Source organism: Necator americanus, chromosome I (genome assembly GCF_031761385.1).
Source record: "Necator americanus strain Aroian chromosome I, whole genome shotgun sequence".
Classification (NCBI taxonomy): Eukaryota; Metazoa; Nematoda; class Chromadorea; order Rhabditida; family Ancylostomatidae; genus Necator; species Necator americanus.
In genome coordinates this window covers 21040310-21061187 of record NC_087371.1, presented here as the reverse complement: position 1 = coordinate 21061187, position 20878 = coordinate 21040310, and the positions used below count along the sequence as shown (strand labels likewise).

The window sequence follows — 20878 nt, the reverse complement described above, 5'->3', positions numbered from 1 at the left end:
ACTCCTCCTTCTGCAACGGTGATCGCCCACTGGACACCACGAACAGTAAGAAACATTCGTGAAGTTGAGTGTTTTGTACGTAGTTTAGTGGCAGTGCACAGGGGATCCTCCTCCCAGTAGTTATAGATCGAATATGTTAGAACATGTGGGTGATTTAATTATCTATAACTTTGCTTAATACCTCTTGAATCAGCTGTTATCTCTCCTTTTTCAATGTAGTTCTTGATTTTTCTTTCGAGGTTTTGCGTTTTCGGAATTATTTGTTCCTTTTTCATGTGCCAGCTATAGTTCGTACGTTAAGAAAGGTAGAGGTACCAGTGGGTACTGCAATGGTCACTGTTCTATCATCAGCTTTACTCCCACTAATGATTCGATTTTATTCGCAGTGATCAAGAAAGTCTAGGACTTAATTGCTTTACAGATTTGTTGCATCTGTTTCCATTATTCTTAGTATGGATCTGGAGAACTTATCCGATGTTGAAATCCGTCAGGTCAGTATGCTGATGCAGTTAAAGTAAGAAAGTGAATTAGTAATAAATGAAATTAAAGCAAAAGGTGAGTAAAGTGCCGCGTAAGATGTCGCAGTTCAAACTGTTGGGTCGACAGATACTGCAAGAGTTTCGGTTCTGATTTTAGGACTACTATCAGTTATCCTCTCAAGGTCGTTCCCTGCATTTGCGCTCGTTTGGTTCTCATCATTTTGCAGATTTAGATTTAGATGCAGATCTGCTGACTAAGACAGTTGTTAATGTGTTTAATAATCAAGCTGAATGGGTGGTTATTGAGCTAATGTTCGTTATAAAATAAGAGAAGACATAGTTTATCGACGGTCCGTTAGTTCTAAGTGTTCAAACTTCAACCTACTGATATATGCATCAGTGGGGTGAAGTTTGAACATCTATCTGTGACATAAACTGATTACACATTGAGAGGAAGCTTGCTGTGAATGGTACTACACTCACCAACCGTTTTCATTCTAGAGACTTACAGCTCTTGGACAAAACGTTGGGCCGGTGACAGCAACAACGCGAACTTTACATTTGAAAAAGCTCAGGACTTTGATGGCAATGGAAGGTAAAATCTTCTACACACATGAGGTACAGTTAATAAAAAGATTGTTGAAGGAGATGCTGCATTCTCTCAACCAACCCTCCTGCCCACTATGGGTAACGGCTCCACACCAAATCACCATCTAGACATAGAAAAAGAACCACCAGAACAGGTTAGAAATTTGGCCGCAACATTTCGCTAATTCCATATTGACTATTGATTTGTAAAATATGTTAGGATGAGTACAATAAGTTTGGTTATTGCCGGTGTTCACTCAACCGAGATACTGCTCATCCCCACCCACATTCCTTCCTGCTGGCAAGATGCCAGACACTCGTCCGTTGTGGGACCAATTAAGTTCTGAATGGTTCCACTTTCGATGGGGGCATGCTTCTTGCCTGATCTGCATATCCTTTCAGAGTGTCGCAATGGAAGGATAGATCAGTGTGCTAGTTGTCTGGATCTGAAAAAATGAAAAAATTGAGGGATGAATAAAGCTGACACTAGGGTATTCATCACTGCAAATACGTAATTGTAAGAAGAATCCACAAACAGCTAGTTCTCTATGTTGGTGCTTTTCTCTACCCAGGCATATCCAGTGTAACTGTCTTGGAATGATAAAGGGCTTCGTTAGCCCTGATCAATTTCGAACACATTTAAACAAGCAGTTTCAAGCTGGGCACAAGCTGTTGGGATTCTTTAACACTGCCTTATAGTCGTTCCTAGTTTAAGATATCTTTATGGGTATCAGATGTCATAATCCTTCTTTGTTATCTTATTTTTGTCGAGGGCGACAAAAAATTAAAATTCTACAGTCCGGTCATAACTATATGAGACGTTGTACACTTACATAGGTAGCTGCACTCGAAGCGGTGCGATGGTGATAGCGGCTCCGAACGATCTGGGACCCTTACCTCTGCAGTCCGACCCCAGTTAGCGAATTTCTCATCTTGATCGCAACCGCTGGCTCCACCGCGCCACTTCGAGCGCAGCCGCTTACGCAGTTGCACCAATTTTCAGTCCACTTTGAGTCTGCTATGATGATCTGAACCAGTTCTTCAAGGTTGAGCTTCAATGGGTAATTTGATTTTTTTCCAACAAAAGCCTGTTCGAGAAAATGTAAGGAAGCGAGCGTTGTCCACTTCTGTTCGAGTGTTGGGGTTGTCGTCTTTTCTTAAAGTGTACCAGTTTAATATAGCAACAGCAACCGTTTATCCCAATTTCTCCTGAAAGTTCATATTTTTTCAAGTTCAAGAAGCTAACATATTAGTATTTTATAATTAAATAATGCTAGCCAATCTGAGATGTTGAATATGCACCCAAAGTTCTTAAATCCCTGCGTTGCGTTGTCTGTGCTCTAACCCATCTTCTAATATTTCAATAGTTAGTGTTCAAGTACTTCAGTTCTCTAGAAGAAGCAGAATATCTAGGATACCTGCTTGTTGTTGCTACAGATGTTGATCTTACGCTTTACAATGGGGAAATGTAACTGGTGCCGTTCCATCCTAGACAAGAACATGATGCGTGGTATCTATAAAGATATATCTTATAGTTATACCGGTAGAAGAAGATATAATTAGGATGTATCCTTTTATGCTGGTTTCAAAGTGCTACACGCTAAAAATTGGCAGTTCTTGTATCTACAAAAAGCTGTACTTACAGTCAAACGATATTGCTTTTCTATCTTCGTCAGCTTTGCTTCTTCGGTCGCTGGATTAGATTCACAAAACTAGTACATCGATCTATAATTTTGTCGCTACGCTTTGATACTGAACACAGAACAACAACTGTTTTGTTGAAGGTGCGAATAATCAGCTTTAATATTAAATAAGCAACTTTAATATTAAGTAAGTAGCGAAGAACTGACATCTCGCCAGAGGGACAGAGCAAATGTGTACATAGGATCCAAATCATAATTCAGTTCGGTAGCTGCTCGGCGCTTCTCAGTACTAGTCAGAGGTCTTTTGCAGGATGAGGAGCCTCTCACTCAACTCCGTGTCAAAGAAGTAATGTCGGAAACTCCGCACATGGGCACAACTACACAAACCGCGCCAGTACGCGCATCTTCTCAAGTGGTGGATATATTTTCAGTTCATTTTGTCATTTTCTTTGCTTAGCTGATTTGATTAATAATCGCAATTAGTCGGATCGCTGCAGGTGTAGATTACTTCTCTAGACATATGATTCCGATTCTGGTTCCGGTTCTGATGGAGAAATGTGTGGACACGAATCGGTGCGCTATCTTTCACCAGAAGAAATGGAAACAGATTACATTGGGAGTGTTTCTGGGTCGCCTGTTACTCAGCCTAGCAACTTAAAAAAGGTGATGACGATTTTTGCAAACACGAAGAAAAAGGGAGGATTCTGTGTAGAAAATAAGTAAAATTGGTAATTAACTGGTTTTTGTTTGTTACCATAATCTTGCAGTATTGGTAAACCAACTCCGTTGTAACTTTACAGCTAAAAATGGAATGGGAACTTGTAGAGTTAATAATCAAAAGAAAAAACAAAATAGACTTACTAATGGATGCAGATGTCTTCAAAACTTGCGAGTTCAATAATTTTGAATAACTACTGCCTAGCTGAGTTCGGTGTTCGCGTGCAAATTCGAAAGGACCACTTTCTTACGTTGTCCATTTCCTCAGGTTTGCACAGTTGCTACATCATAGCCGTTTTATCATGTCCTTTAGGGGAGTTCTTGTACTGGCTTCTGTACATTCACAAGGAGTGAAACAGAAGTTTCGTAACACTCGAAAATTCTTGAATATCAAAAGTTTGCATCCTCGCACTTTATCTTGAAGTGCTTATGTCTTTTTAAAGCGAAGTGGTTGATTACTTTTGAATTAGTCAAAGAAATATTAGGAGAATGGCCATCTTTTCTTGAGAAAACTTATGGAATGATAGCCAGTCTTCGAACTCGATAAAGATTGTTAAAGAAAATGCGAAAAACGAGGGCGCAGAATTCTGGTGACTCCTTTACACATGCGAAAGATAATTTCGGAAGATGTGGCTTTCTGCCCGGGCTTCGTAATTCCTCCCGTAGAGACATGTGTAAAGGAAAATAGCCGATTTTCCGAAAATGCGCCGACTTCACTTGATCTCAATTCTTTTTGGCTGTCCAATCAATGTGTTCTACTACCCTCTTTTCTTGCCAAAAAAGTTAATTACTTTACGTAAAATAGTGAGAAGTCTCAGTACTGTCGCGTAGTTAAAAGTCGTCAGTATTCATGTGAATCTATCCACTGACTTTGCTTTGTAACATTAATAAGAATTTCCGTGACATCTGGCAGTTATTCATTGACCTCTTCGAGTGTAATTCCCGTAGTGTGAAGTCTTGTGAAACACCTTAGAGATCTTGATATTGAACACTAAATTGTGAACCATATTTATTTTTAGTTGTTCTGCTGCATGATTATATCGTGCAACCCTGCAACGGCGGCGCTAGTAATTCTACCTATCTAGGGTGATTTTCATCGAGATGTATCACGTGTTCGACCACCTAGATTTATTTCCATACTTGCGCGAGCATCGCTACACTGATATAGTAAGGCTTGTGAGAAGTTCTTAAGCACGTATATTTAGTAGGGATCTGGCGAGCATAAACATCTATGACGTTGACGTTGAATTAGGAAGAAGTGTGGAATTCTTTTTCGTAACGTGAAACGGAGTATCAACGTTATCTCTTCGATGGAGCCTTCAGTGACACACACTCCCTCTCTTTCTGACAACAAACAGAATAGAAGTCGCGGATCTCCTTTTTTGTACATAAGGTTGTCCTGTTGGTTCTCTGGTTAGAAATCTTGCACTCCAGCAGCCACCTTTGGGGAACTTTACCAGAATGGTGCCCCCAATTTCTTGAGAAGTTCATACTTGATTCTGTTAAGACCTCCGTCTTCGTCAATGAGACTTAGGGAGGACATCTCAGATGGTATATCCGTCTTCCCTTTGACTACGAGGAAGCAGACAAACGTAATTAAGATCGGGAAATTTGTGAATGGACGTCTCCATCCTCTTTCTCCATACACGAAATGTTCTATTTACGTTCCAGACGATAGTCATGTTCATCTTGCGAGCCTCAGGCGGGGTAGTGAATGCCGTTTCCTGCCTATAAAGCTTCATCTAAAATTACAGTTCTTTTTCTCTTGAGGTCGTTTTATATGGCATCTCCACACTAACTTTGCGGAAGTGGGCGAAATTTCATGGCTAGCAGGTATTCATGATTCTCGGAAGGCAAGATGCCTTTGGTGAATTTTAAGCTCTCGGTTTTCCTCGCTTGTGAAAATGTTTGACGAACTGCTGTAGCCTTGCCTTCGATGCTGTTCGTTGCTGAATATTTAATCGAGGTTCCAAGCTCATCGAAGCTGCTAGTGAGATTTGCGCCTACATGGAATCATCAACGAATGACGCTTGAAAAACTTTACATGAAAAAAAAACACTCTGAGGCATTTCTATCGAACAATTGGAGGATGTCGTAAACAACAACGGAGAGTGAATTATTGATTAGTTTGCCGTAGTTTTTATGTTCAAAATAAATATTTGAAAAGAAGGACGCTCATGAATGATTTCTTAACTCATTAATAACGCTGTTCAGTGTTATCAAAAGCTTACATAACTGAGAACGGGGCAAGTAGTATAAGGAAATAAGTAGCGAGAAGGAAATTCCTTAGAAGAAGAAGAAAGAAGCGAACGAATTGAAAATGCTATTCGTTCTCCCTGAAATAAAGGAAAAGGGTTTCTGATCTAAGTTGCAACCTAACTAAGATGAATTTTAAAAAAACTTTGTGTATTCGGTGGATGGAAATCTCAGACATCAAAATTGTGGATTAGTTTTATTTTCTCGAGTGCTTAACTCCTAAACTTTGGAATTTAATCTAAGGTTTTCTTAAAGTATGTATAGTAGAGTCACAACGATACGAAGCACGGTGCACTTGCGTAAGCGGCTGCATTCTAGTGGTGGAGCGCAGCGGAGGTGGTTAGGATCGTAGTGGAATCCTTGCCACCACACCCATCGCTACAGTTCGCGATGATCCCATCACGATTCGAACCTCTTTCTCCTCCGTGCCGCTCCAAGCGCAGCCGCTTACGTAACTGCACCGAGCTTCATGTTGTCTTGACCCGACTATACATTTCTGTTCACACCTTTGTATCAGACTTGCGTTAATATGTATTCATTGAGAAAACGCTTCTACAGGTTCTACTCGCGGTTTCTGTGCTGCTGCTGGTGGTATTCGTCTTTTTCCTATCGGATCGTGTGCATCGTCAAACAGCAAACTATGGAGTTGACGATGAATTGTGATGCCGCCTCTGCTACTTTGGAAGACTTTGTGCACTTCGTTCATTCCGGATGAGGCAGCGATCTCCTTACCAAAATTGGTTCACAAATTTCAAACGTTCTATTTGCTGATCCCCCCACGGCATGTGGTGTTGTATTCCCTTCCCAACAAATGTTTTTTTTTTTTTGCTTTCTGACCTGCTCAAATATGTTCTTCTCCTTGTGAATTAATAATAAACATGAATCACAAAAAGAAGAAGAAAAACATGAAGCTGATATAAGATAAAGTGTCTGGCGTTAATTAATCCGCTTGGGATGCGCCACCACGTTCACTTCAATTCAGAATCGTTTGTGGTTTACGAACATGTAGCTGGCCTATTTGAACCACCGATGGATCGTGAAGACAGCGGAACATTCACCGACTGCGCTACACCCGCCCTCAAGAAAAAGATAGTACATTCACATTGTTAGCTTAGCTCATTCGGCTTAATAGATCAGCTTGTGGATGTATAGCCTTACGAGGACAAACAGTCTTCTTGTAGTGCACGTAATGAAACGTAACATAGAGAGTTCTATGCTATGTGGTGGTACTTTGGCAAACATCTCAATGTTGCTACTTCAGCAATGTATTCTTCAGTGTACACATCAATAATGAAGTGAACGAAAATAGCTCTCTCCATCTCCTGCGTCTTTCTTGATATCGAGTCATGACGCCAATGTTCTCACTTATGCGTCGATGAATATGTTGAAGTTTACGTATGAGAGTACGGGTGAGGATCTCGCGTGAGACGTTCACGACAAACGTCGATACCTACGAGTTAGGTGTAGCCAGTATTCGATCACTCTCTTCTCTGATTCTATTATTTCCAATTACGCCACAAAAAAAAACCTGCAGTTCGTGACTACGGATGAACTTACGGTACGCAGTACAAAAATCGCAGCACAGCCTGTCGCTATCGTAAAATTAACCAACTCACTATAGCAAGCTAACAGTTAAAAGCATTTGTATCCTAAGGCCAACACGTCCGAGCACTGCATAATAAATAAAGGACAGAAATATCCTTTTCGATATCTTATTCTATGAGTTAGAAGTATCGACAACTATATGGTTCTTTACTACTACAGCAAATCATTCTCTGTGTGTGAACTTAAAGGCATCACCCCACGAATCTGAGGTGGTACGTATTTCAGGTGGAGTATTCATATACGCGATAGTAGATTATGGAGAAGGGGGTGATTCCACCCATTTCTTCCTAATTGTCGTAAAAAAACGGCCCGGAAGACGCAGACAATCACCCCCTCTCCATAATGACGCACGCAATCACCCCCTCTCCATAATGTACTATCCCGTATACGAATACTTCACCTGAAATACGTACCACCTCAGATTCGTGAGGTGATGCCTTTAACAAACAATTTTCTTGAGACGTGACACGGAAACCCAAGGAAAAAGTGTAGGTCCGCTTGTAGATTACTGAAACCAGCGTGACTCCGATCATCTTTCCCTAATCGTCGTAAAAAAACAATGGCGTTTTTTCATTTAAGATCAATTCCAACGCGCCGCCCTTGAGCGTACTCGTGAGGAGACATTGATCTTCGACCACTCGCACGTGCATGCAGCGCATGCACGTGCGAGTGGTCGAAGATCAATGTCTCCTCACGAGTTTATTCAAGTAAAACCAACGAATAGGCTGCTGAGGGGATCGGAGCGCGCATAAGAACGCTCGTTCTAACGTGCCTCGTAGGAAATAAAGCGGTTCCCACGCCTTTTTATGGATTAACTAGTTCCAAATGAGATAGGGCACGTCCGTTCCCTTAATCTACAGTACCAACTCTTCGTTTTCCGTCAATTTCGTGATACGCTGTCTTTTATTAAGAACTTGATTACATCTGCTGTTAAAACAAGAATTACAGACTGAACTGAAACGAGTCGTTTCTGGGATTTACCATTCTATGGAAAAGTGAAAAGTAACGGAGACACCCTAGAATTTTTCTTCGATATGGGTTCTATAAACTTAATCTTCCGGTCCAGAGCTCCACTCGATCTCATCCTTTCATTGTTGTTTGAATAGTTTAGTTCCAAGCATTACAGCATTCTGCTGTTAATTGCTGCGAAAATGTCACACAAAAATATCATCGTTAGGAAAAAAAAGTACATCACACAAGTTTTGGCTCATTTATTTTCTGTAAAACAAACAAAATTCAATGAAATAACCATATCCACAAAACATTTACACAAAATGAGTTCAAAATTAATAAATATGAATTAAAAACTATAGAAAATATTTGATACAACATATAAATGGTGTTGCTGCATGTGAAAAGTATAGAAAAAGGTCAACTGGAGTGTTGCAAATTTGTGGGTGGTATTCGGGGGTAGAAGCAGATAATCGTGACTAGGGATACGTCGGTATATACATAATAAGAGTTACCGATACCCATGCAAGGGAGTGCTATTAGGGGTATGCCGTGTAGGCAGGACGCTCGAAACTGATACAGCAAGAGAGCGATCAGCGGAAAAAGTGCGAAAGTAGAGTTGGATGGGAGCGCCGCGCGCACCTTCCGACGTAATACAAACGAGGAGGAAGGAAACTGACATAAACGGGGACCCCCTAAACGGGCGCTGCGAGCAAACTATGGAAGGAAATAGAGGATAATCAATCGGTAGATGGGGTGAGATGAGCGAGGACAACGACACGACGACGCTTGGCAGCCGAGCAAGCAACGATTCCTAGGCGATTCAACGGCGGCGGCTCACACGGGCAGTCTAGTCGACACTGACGTCGACGCACGAATAACGAACCAACGAAAGACAAGCACCCGGCGATACGACGCCTCGAGAGCAACGACGACGACGCGTTACACCAGATTATACTCCTTGAGATTATGCTGCAGAATCGTGTCCTTTACAGCAGCGAACACGAAACGGATGTTTTCGGTATCTGAAAAATAAGATATACTCAATGAGGATGAACATGTTTCATAATTACATTAGCTGCATGAGCAGGACTCTATACTGGATCAACCATAAAAACAGAAACACGGTCAAGACGATGTCATAGAACAGGAACACGAAAAGAAAACTACATTCGTTATTCAAATGTAACAGCTCTGCGCTAAATTGATTCAAAATGTTCTACCTAGCACAGGCAAACAATAAAACGGATTCAAGTTAAAGCATTGTAAATAGTACACCCAAATGATGATGGAAAATAAGTTCTCGCAAGCACTTTTTCTTTTCTTAAATTCTAAGAACTTCGGCATTGATTGATTATAAACGTGCGCGACTAAACGTGAGAGCACAGTTATGATAGAATGTATTAAGAGCAATTGCACCGCCTGCCTCTTTGCGACTGCAAAACACATGTCTACTTTTTACACAAAGTAATTGGAAGAAAACACAGGCCACACGTCCGACGCAAGCTGCACGTACACGTTCCGCAGGCCTTCACGGATATGACATGCGTTCTCATTATTGCTATGGCCTTTTCAAGTTCACAAAAGGTATCCGGTAAGCCGATTCCTTCTTCGAAAAAATGGAATGAATGCTACTCTTAGTTTAGGAATGTGAAAGCATCTGCCTCTGCGGAACTAGATGCCACTACGCAGAACAATAGAAATAATTGGTAACATGAACATATTCACTGAGACTGAATCAGATCTACTGCACACGAAACGATGGACACACCTGTTGCACATGTGAAATGGGAGTAAATGATCTTGTCTGCATCCGGGTTCAAATCGACGAACATTTTCAGTATGAATTCGCGCGCAGCTATCGGATCTCGTGGAGGACCTGCAAAGAAAGAAATAAATTCGAAACAATTACAGATTAATAAGAAAGTAATGGAGTATCACAACATGATACATCCTTATCGAAACAATCCTAAAAACTACTTTTATTTTTGAGTTTTGATTTGTGACTAGGAATATACAGAACTTTTAGCGATTTTCCAAACATTTCTACATATATCGAAAGTTTAACTCTCCTACTGAATTTTATAACCATAAGACAAGCTATAAGTTTGGCGGAACGAACCGTCGTATTCCGGAAAATAGTCAGCTAAATGTGAATATAATATCTTCTCTTCCAGTAAATCTTTTTTGTTCAGGAAGAGGATGACGGACGAATTCGTGAACCATGGATATGTGATAATTGTCCTAAACAGCGCCTTCGACTCTTCCATACGGTTCTGAAAACAAAGAGTATTCGTATCAAAGTGAGTTTACGAAAATAAATTCGAGAGAGCAAAGCAAAATATAACGACTCGCCTCATTGTCACACTCGACCAGAACTTGATCGTACTCCGACAGCGCAACCAGGAACATAATTGAAGTGACGTTTTCGAAGCAGTGGATCCACTTCCGTCGCTCAGAACGTTGTCCTCCGACGTCAACCATCCTGAAAACAGGAAACATAGAATATCCTGTTGAAATCTGAAAACGCTTGAAAAGAAATCTGATGGATCTAACTCTGAGTAATGCTGACAAAAAGGTGCTGATTGTCTCATTTGATCTAAGCGGGATAAATTTCAGCAGACAACTTTTATTTCAAAAAGACCATTGAAAGAACCAGAGTTTCAAAGCTTTATAGAAAATTCAAACCGCACAGCCACGATAGCCAGTCACCTTTGTAACTGGAGGTATGAGATGCCGACTTCAGCGACCAGTAAACATCTTAATGGAGCAGAACGTATGTCAGTATTACGTAAAATGCATTATCTCGCTATTTATGCTGAATTTTTCGAACCAGAAACAGTTACGTTCGTGTAAAACATTACAGCTTCAGTTTACATTAGAAACATCACTACTGGTTCTGTTCGCTTGGATTCTCGGTGTCATATATGTATTGGTGCTACAACATTTCAGTCCTGAAGTGCTGTTTCCAATTTCATTTTCAAAAAGTGGTTTTATAACCCGCTTTACTTATTGGGGTAAAAAGATAAAGTCACTGGCGTATCAATCCACTTGGGATGCGCCAACGCGTTTTACTGCAATTCGTAATCGTTGAGGTTTCGGAACGCGTGTCGACCTATACAATGACCTGCGGAAGCCAGCCGATGATCAAGTCAGTGTTTTTATCCTCCCAGACAAGTCTGGACCAATTTATCCCCTTCGACCCCGGAGGGATGAAGGGCTTGGTTTGCATCAGGGAGCTTTCAAACCCTCGATCGTGTGGCTACAGCGAACCTCTAACCGACTGCGCCACATCCGTCCCGCTTTACTTATTACAACGCATTTTGAATTGACTTCTAAAGCTTACGAAAGCTTCGGGTTTTCTCCTCTCTTCCCCATTTCCTGAATCCACTCTGATACGAAGAACAGAATGATCAAAAATTTAGCTTAGTTTTGAAGCGCAACCAAACAAAGCCTCAAGCAATGTACTGTAACCCATTCGGTACGGGCATATTAAAATAACATCAAGTAGGCAACAATCCTCACCTAAAAATTATCTGCTCCAAATCGAAGGGATACTCTATTATACCGGTCGTAGGTACTCGAACCCGCAGAATGTCTTGTTCTGTCGGTAAATAGTCTGGCACTGCTAACCGTCGAAGGTCCGACAGATAACTGAAAAACTGGTGATTGTGGAAGTGTTGAAGAATGATTGATGTATTGAGAATGATAAAATACTTCTAGCATGTCCATATGCTCGAAAAGAATAATTCTGTTAGATTTTTTTTCGAAAAAAAAAAGACTCCAATGAATCATGGTGTAAAATTATCACATCAGAACACGCGTCACAGGTAAACACGCATTTTTCTCCAATTCAGTGTCAGTAAAGACAAAAAATAAACTGATAAAATCATCTCTAGATAATCGTTAGGAAGTAAATCCATTAGTAAACTCAAAATCATTGACGGGAATAGTTGAAATAGTTGAAAACAAGATGCTGAGCATAAACATTAAAACCTACTACTTAGCTGAGTCAGTTAGTTGGTACTCTCGCCGGCGGTCATAACACTCCTGGATGCCACTATCTTCCCAGAGTTCTTTGATGTACGACACATAAGGCTCCTCGAAAGAAGTAACGCTCTCGAAGTCCACTGCACGTACGACCGCTGCTTTCTCTTGCAGTTCTTCTGAAGGGTCGCCAAACTCAATGCCAAGCGTATCCATTGCACGAATCATTGACTGCAACAAGAATTATGATGACTTCAAAATACGGCTGAAGCGCCAATAATGTTCTTTTACCCAGGAATTACCAATGCAATTACGGAATGGGGCAAAGATGCGATATGGTGAAGCCGAACATTCCCAAAATGAAGAGGCTAAAGGTTCCCTTTTGTCCTAATTCCTCAACGTTATATACCTTGCGTGACGCAGTCGAGTAAAAATCATAGACAAAGGTATAGTCGATATTTCCATCCGCAATCTTTAACCTCTCTATCTAAGAGATGTTTAGAATTTTTTTAAGTTCGATACAACCTCTTTCAGTTCAGTTGTGTACGCTGTAATCGATAATGAAATGAACTTCCCGTTATGAACAATCACACATCGATTTCAAATATAGCTCATATTTTACTTGTAGAAAACGTTGTTAATGTTTTATTTTCATTTTTTAATTAAGAAAATTGGGAAGCAAAATAACTTTCACTCGTCTCTTCCTTTCTAGACATCATCTTGCAGCATTTTCGCCTTCCCTAAAATGCTACGATACACTCTTCCTTCTATTTTTCAAATTAGAAAAGAACTGGCAAATAGAATTACATTTCAGAACGAGTTTTCCTCCTAGAGAGGCTAAACCTGTAGTACTGGCATACTCTTGACGCATTTGTTTCTACATTTCATTGCACTTTCTTTTTTCATTTAATATTTCAATATAATTGATACGTAACATTCTCATCCAAATTCCACTTCAAAGTTAGAGTTACTGAAACCAATTGCATGAAATCGACTGCTCATTCCCTGCGCTATTTCCAGAATCAATCAATATTTGGTGACTTTATATTAGATAAACATAAGATGAAAGTCATGATATTCATCATTATCCCAGTATTCCCACGTAGCCGCTGCACCTGTTCCACTGCCCTATGTTCTCAATCATAAGCAAGACGAAAATGTCGTACCAATCTTCCATCTTTTGAATCGTTACATATTAAACGAAAAATCGTACAGAATTTCATTGCATTTTGTCGATTTGATGGACCCTGGTTTCAGTAAACACATCATTTAAACAGGATCCCAAAGTCACGTGTTCCACGATACGGCTCATCCTACCACAATTAGTGGACTGGACTACGGCAGTTTGAGTTTTACAAGCATACTTAAGGGGGGGAGGGTGTTGCCGGAACTGAAGTGGTTCAAGAACCAGTGATTTCAAAAGGTGATAAAAAAACGAGAAAAATGTAAACCCTGTTCTCTCTTTTTCTTTCTATAAAGGCAGAAATAAACACCAACTGTTAGAGCTATGGATATAGTTTTATAAAAGATAGAGGTGTACTTCGACTGAGATCTCCAACTCCCACAGTTTCTCCGAAACAGTCCAAAAATGGAAGCAATTTCAGATGCAGTATAACGAAAGATATTTTGGAACGCATAACATAAATACCGACATAATAATGATCAAAAGAATAATCTATCTGTGGAAGACTTTGATTTCAACACACTTGCAGCACTTATTCTGCACCTGTCATACTATCAACTTTTAAAAACTCTAGATTAAAAAAGATGTCTTTGCACTTCGAATCGCTATGATGCAAAAACAATAGTTTGCAAATTCTGACAAACAATTTTTTTTTTCAAATATTTAGATATACATGAATTGGAGAGTACTGTTATGAAAAAAAGTGGTTTTAAGGCCCTAGTTGTATGCATAGGCATCAAATAAACATAGACGACTTTTAAAAAGTATCAATGTTAGTGTTAGTTCGGATCGTTCTTGCGAATCTCAATCCAAACCTTTTTTAGAAAAAAAAGTATCCAGTACGGAAGGGCGTGAATAAGGTTTATTGGCGGGATGCAACAAATACCACTCTACATGACGTCATGTTCTGTTATCCTGGCCAGTTCAAGTACAGTCTGATTCATTATTAGACACGATTTAAATTCTAGCAGAAAGTATGCATCACACGCATAGGTGTGATAGGGAGAAGCCGGACCCTCCTCAGGTGAAGGGGGTTTAGTTTATGGGGTGCAGCTCAAGTGAAGGGGGTCCTTTCGCCATCCGTCCAAAAGTGAAAGGGGTAATTTTGTCAACCGTTTAAAAGTGAAGGAGGTCCTCTCCCCAACCGTTCAAAAGTGGAGGGGGTCAGAGAACCGGCTCCGACTATCGCATCTATGATCACACGTAAAGTAAGCATCGTTGACCAAAGCCCTTTTTTCTCAAAAGAGCAACTAATACTTCCGAGCACAACAGAAAGTGAAATCTTTTAAATGGTGGTGTGACCAGCGGGTATTGCATGCTGAATTACGAGAGACTGGTGTAGCCTTGTTGTTTTTCTAGCCAACTTGAGAAGTATTTCTTTCTAATGTCGCCTCAAATGCCAAGGACACAAACGAGATACACGGAAAAGCTTACAAAAAAGAAAACTAAGGTCTGTATTCTTTTAAAATAATAGAATAAAGTATAGAAATAGGAACTCTAAAGCACACTTACTTGTATGGCCATGAAGACATTTTGATAAACTAGTCGAATATGAGCCCGTTTATCTTCATCTGAATAACCGTTCCCGTGAATAATTCGCATCTGTTTAATGAACGTCGACTTCCCTGATTCTCCAGTACCTGAACAGTAGCTACTCGATATGATATCAACATACATGTTGCAGTTCCCTTTTTCTTGTTAGCTCTTCATGTTCTCTACCTCTCTGGTTCCCTTCATTTATCCTCTCCTTCCCGAATTTGCTCTGTTTCTCTTGATGTACAAGCAGCACATATCAGACAAACAATGTTCAGACAACGTGAAAGAGCAAACGAGAGCGGCGCGGGTGGTGGCAGCGTATGTGGTGTGCGAATCGATTAGTGGCATCGCGCCTTCTCGTCGACCAGGCAGCAGCCATCGAGACCACACGAGAATGCCATCGGTCCCCGCATTGACCCCTACCACAGTTATGCACCACACCTTCGGGAAGCAGAGGTTTTTAGAGTAAATACATTTGGGAAGATGGACCTGCGCTGCAAGAAAAGAATAAAAATGCGACGAAACGAGAGAAGAAAGAATACAAAGCTCAATACGGCCTCAACTCTCGGCTGCAGTTGCAATCACTGCTGATCAAACTGGAAGGTTTTCTTCGAAACCATACAACTATTTTTGCCGCTTCTTATGGGATAGGACACTCACAATTTCCAAAGCGAAATATAGAAGCGATAGCCGTGGAAAATTTGGTAACCGTCTCTAACTGATGACTGTTCCATACTAATAATGCAACACCGTGAAATAGTCAGTGGATTATCAGTGATCGCATTTCATCATATTAACTACTACTCCTCCTTTCTGATGTATAAGTCAGAACGAAAGCAACCTTGACGTTCGCAAAAATTACATTTCACAAGTAGGTACGTTGTCCAGTGGAATAGACAGAGATTTTCACTTTTTTTTGCAAAATCATACCCAGTTAACGTAGTTCATGTCAAAACTACGGATACCACGTAAACCTTCGACAAAAATGCAACTTTTGGAAATAGTGCTAACTTCAAAAAGCACTCGTGATAACAGTGCAGAACCAACAAAGCTGTTAGAATTGATCCCACCTTGTTCGTCTGATTGATGTAAAATCTGTTGCGGAAACAATTATCGCTTACACTATGCTGGTACTGCACGGGTTCTCTGATATACCGTGGTAACAACAAGAAAAGAAGCCAGTACGGGTAATCACTACTGACAACATGTATAAGGATAACTTAATTAACTTAATTAACCAACTTATTATCTAGTATGGCATGCATTTCACACGTAAAGGCTCAAACTGGAAGCAAGAATAAAGTGAGCGAAAAAGTCTTCAAGAGTGTTTTGAAAGCACAGCAACCTTTACAGGAACTGCTTAAATTGGAGGCTTACAGGAACCTTTGGAATAAAGGAACAATTACCTCGAAACAATACATATTTTCTGTCGTACTCATAAGTTTTAGAGAATTTTCACTCTGATGCAGTGACTATCTCCAAAACCGCCCATTCTCGTCGACTTCGCCACCACAAACCTTCGCAAAGCTAGCTGGCCATTAGCTAGACGCGTGAGGAACTAGTCATTAGTGGGTGGCACGTCTGCCTACCAACGCCTGTCAACGCTCGAACTTCACTGCTACAAGGCGAAAATGTCCATCAACCAAACAAATGCATTCGGACAGCGACAGGAAAAAATGAAGCCCATCGAAGCGTGCATAGCGATTGAAGGAAATTCTACCTACAAAAGCAAGTCCCGGCAAATTATTTCTGGACCGCTACAGGTCATGAGTAGACAGCCATGAACTATGCTAGATTTCAAAAAGAAAAAGAAGAAATATTTGTTTGGATTTGTGCAGTTTCATCTAATTCGTGGTCTATAAAGGACGAATGCATGTGATCAGGACTCACTCCAACTCAAGTTTAAAAAAGCTTATTAGCAGGAAATAAATTCTCTTCCAAAACCAAACTACCATAGCAGTGATTAAGCTCACAAACACAAACAATTTGTGGTCAAATGTTGATACTCTAGAAGTTGGAAGCGGCCCAAGTTTTTTGAGAGTAGACGCTAATTATCTGCGAAAATTAACACTACAAACCTTACTTATTGAATCTGATTTTCGACAGCATCAGACAGTTCTTTTTTTTCTTCTTGAATAAAACAAACAAACAGAATCACCCAAACAGTAGCAGTTAGAACTATGAATATTTGCAGATACCAAATCCCCTGCAGCTCCGACTATCCATGGAAAATCGAGGTGCTGCTGTCAGCTAAAAAAAAAAAAAAAACTCCGTTACCGAGGCTTAACAATGATCACCATGGAAGGAAAGCGCATATATTCCGAAATGGCTAGTTCGCAAGCAGCATCTACCTCTCTCATACATGATTTTGAAACGAAAATAACTATAGAATTTGTTATGCCGTTCCAATCAAGGTCGTTATCTTTATACTCTCCAGAATCTTCGTCCAAGTATTTGAAGATAATGTAGTAAGCTTGGAGTAATTTTTTAAAGTAATTTGACTCCTCCTTTTGGGCATTGAGCAAATGCCCAACGCTGAAAAAAAAACGAAAATGGCTTCACAATTGTATTATCTAACATTTATAGGTCACTAGCATAATAGATGTGGAAGTAGGAAGTGTATTACTTCACAAAAAAACAAACTTTTACCTTTGTAGTTACATTGTGGATACTTTGGCGAAGCCGTAAACTAAGGCAGAGACAACTCCACCTTCCCTGTTCTTGGCAAGAGCTGCCTGCAATCTTACGGGGGTGGCGTTTCAAGTATCGATCGGCGGCGCTTCGTTAATTCCGTTCTCTCGAATATGAAACCAGATCATATCGCTCAACCTGATACGCGAGGCGGTATGCAAAGAATTGTAGGAGACTTCCACAAGTTTCTGTTTCTGACAGGGAGTTGTATCTTGCTCGGAACTCGCGGTTCTTATTAGAGCTAACAACCCGAAGAAAAAGAACCTTCGAAGAAACAACGTCAGGGGCATTATCGACCGAAATACACTAAGAAACACTTTTTGCGACCACTGCGAAGATTAATTAACGTATAAAAACTCAATGTATGAATGAGGGAGCACTGGAGAACCAGCATGATGGAAGAGTGAAAATGAAGCTCTGAGGAAAAAACGCACAAGCTACCACAATGTCGAGAAGCAGCAATTTAAAAACATATTGAATAGGTGCAATTTTATGTGGAATTAACTACAAAAACGAGCGTTCTCCGTTGTTTGTTTGCTGCAATAAGCGGACAGGACAGGACAGGATTAACAAGAACACAGAACTCTATGAAACTTATCCAACAACATGATTCGATCATCTTAAATTATTCCTACCACCCACTATCAATCAGCCGATGGAGGGTTTTCCCAAAAGCGAGAGAATAAGGGAGAGAGGGAGAGTAGAGAGAAGAAGAAAGAAAAAAGTTAAGGGAAGAGGAAGAAAAGGGAGCATAGAAGTAGTTCGATAGTGGCGCATTATTTCGGAAAAAAAATAGAACAGAATCGATCTCCCCTGGACCCAAATTTTTGCAAACGAAATGAAAACTTACGCGTGCATCTAGAGGTTACATATTTTCAAAACAATTTACAAGTGAATTTAATGATACTTAATGACCAAAAATGCACAGCTTCTGTGCACATTGTTAGGTTTCGAAGATCGCTAATAAGTTCATGAGAATAGCGCTTTGAGAAACACTTTTCGATATATTTCGTAGAATGTTTGCTCTGAAAAATGTTAAATAACTGTTCTTTGGAAATCCCATTTTTTTCTTCTGGGACTTGGATGAAAAATATTGAAAGCTTCACGTTTTTCAATCCGCCTGGCCAAATCTAAGGATGATTTTTACAAAAAACAGCACAGTTATCTTTTACGGGAAAACATGCACAAGTTCCGATCTCTCGAGCGTGAAGAAGTGTGATCTCGAATAATGTAAAAATTCGGGTCGCAGCTGATATAAAACAACTATATAATGGGTGAGGATTTTCAGTTACATTGACTGTAGAATGTTGAGCATTCAGGAGTATGAATATCGTTTTAAGGCAGCCAACCAGGGTAAATTTGTACTGTCTGCATTTTTTTCACCTGTTCATCTCTGTATCTAATTTCTCTCAACGAAATACTATGAAGTTCAAGAGGTTGAAGACTGTGTAAAGGAAGCGGGACCTCTGCCGTCTACCAGCGTTATTAAAATGTAACAAGTTTTCAGATATGAGGTTCTTCTACCACATAAACATTTCCAAATAGCTAGTATGAACGGTTTCGCAACGCAAATCCAGTAAGTGCCAATAATCAAGGACCTAAGCGATAAAATCATCAAGAAAATAAGGATATTTTTTCAGAAAGCTGTTCAGTCAAAGGTTGAATTACATCCAGGAAAATATAAGTGTATATATACTTTGGAATAGACATATATTATGTATATATTACATATAATGTGTGTGCCACAAAAAGTATTAATTTTTTCAAAACTCCTTAACTACTCCATAAGAGCATATAATGCATTCCAAGCACAGAAAGCCCAAGTTCTGGATGTAGTACTTGTGTCCACAACCCTATAAAAGATAATGAAGCGTGAAAGCAGTTTCTACAAAGAAAAAAACCAGTTAATTGTGTACGATAACAACTACAGTTAACAGAGCAGCAGTTTAACTAGGGGCCACTAGCCTATAACAGCGTGCCGCTCTACGAACCCCCCATTTTAAGTTTTGTTAACGAAAGCAGCGTTTATTTCCGTCATGTTCTCGGCAATCAGATGAATCCGCATGAGCGGTATGTGCGCAGGGGACGGTCAGGATTGTGGTAACCCACAATTTTGCATGCCAAACTGGCTACTGTGAAATAAGCCAAACTTCTAATGAGTTCTTTTTTCAGTAATCTTCCCTACTTCGGCGTTCTATACATTTAGCTTCTCATGAAACGCATAGCGAGACGACGATAAATCAGCGCTGATCCTCCGAGAAAAATGGCACCTCATAATGTTCTATACCAAACCCAGATACACATAACGCGCTTTTTTGCTTGCCGGATGACCCTATCGTGTCCGTCACGACGCGTCCGGCTGAAAGCGGGGCGTCGGCAGCAGCTAGCCCCCAGCCGATGATTAGGTTGCACAGCCGACAAGAAGCTGCTGCAGTCGCGGCGGCTGTCGCGTCGTCTGCGCTCTCGTTTCGCCGACACTGAGTCCCTGACGTGCGGCCGCCGCCGTCGCTGCTGATGCTGCTGCTGTAAGAGAGCGCCATGGCGGCGTCAATCGATCGCCCCGAGGGCAACACACTCCAATACTCTACCCCCACCCCCCACTCACACGTAACTACTCAAATCAGACAATAGCAACAACAACACAACAAATCAACCTGTATAGAAAACACAGGTGAAATTAACCTCTATGACCAATCTACAACCTTGTTATGGTGTACAGTGTCAAATATCGGTGCTGCAGCGACAGCAATATAAAAAAGTATAAATTTGCGTAAGGAGCATTCTAAGCATTCTGAAAAGAGATGTTTCTAGCTAGTAAAAAGGCTTCAGTGAGCAACATAGAAATGCGGAGGTAATTTCGAGGTTCATTGCGGAAGTCACTAATACAGCACAACTAGAAAAGAAGGAACAAAATACCAAAATACGAAACAATGGAAGAAGAGGATTTTGTGAACGGAGCAGAAAACCAGACAAAAAACAGAGCAAAAAAGAAAATAAAATGTAGTAATTAACAAACCTAATAAGAGAAGTTTGAGCTCTCTTCGTGCATTGCGTTTATCACGCTGAAGCTGTTTCTCGATCTCCTGGTTGATGCGCTTCTGCTCGCGCGCCTCCTCCGACAGACAGCAGGCCATCGTGAGACGCGCTCCAGAATCCGGCTCACAACCACTGTTGTCTCCTCTGCTGCTCTATTCTTACGCTTCTGCTGGATTCTATCACGAATTAATCAGTGACATCAGGTC

At 40.5% G+C, this 20878-nt stretch overlaps 2 protein-coding genes across 2 annotated transcripts; one reads left to right on the top strand and one right to left on the bottom strand.

Moving 5' to 3' along the window:
- Positions 1-452: 452 nt before the first annotated feature.
- Positions 453-6346, top strand: RB195_006389 (uncharacterized protein; the record flags this gene model as incomplete). The annotated part of the gene is made up of 6 exons (XM_064179442.1): positions 453-491; positions 981-1074; positions 1125-1222; positions 3021-3125; positions 3227-3373; positions 6242-6346. The coding sequence occupies 6 exons, from the start codon at positions 453-455 to the stop codon at positions 6344-6346; spliced, it is 588 nt and encodes a 195-aa protein (XP_064036397.1).
- Positions 6347-9181: 2835 nt separating this feature from the next.
- RB195_006388 (uncharacterized protein) lies at positions 9182-20770 on the bottom strand (the record flags this gene model as incomplete). Its single annotated transcript, XM_064179441.1, has 8 exons — positions 9182-9264; positions 10011-10118; positions 10362-10515; positions 10595-10724; positions 11765-11893; positions 12240-12457; positions 14922-15049; positions 20653-20770. 8 exons carry the CDS (start codon positions 20768-20770, stop codon positions 9182-9184), a joined length of 1068 nt encoding a protein of 355 aa, XP_064036396.1.
- Positions 20771-20878: the final 108 nt, after the last annotated feature.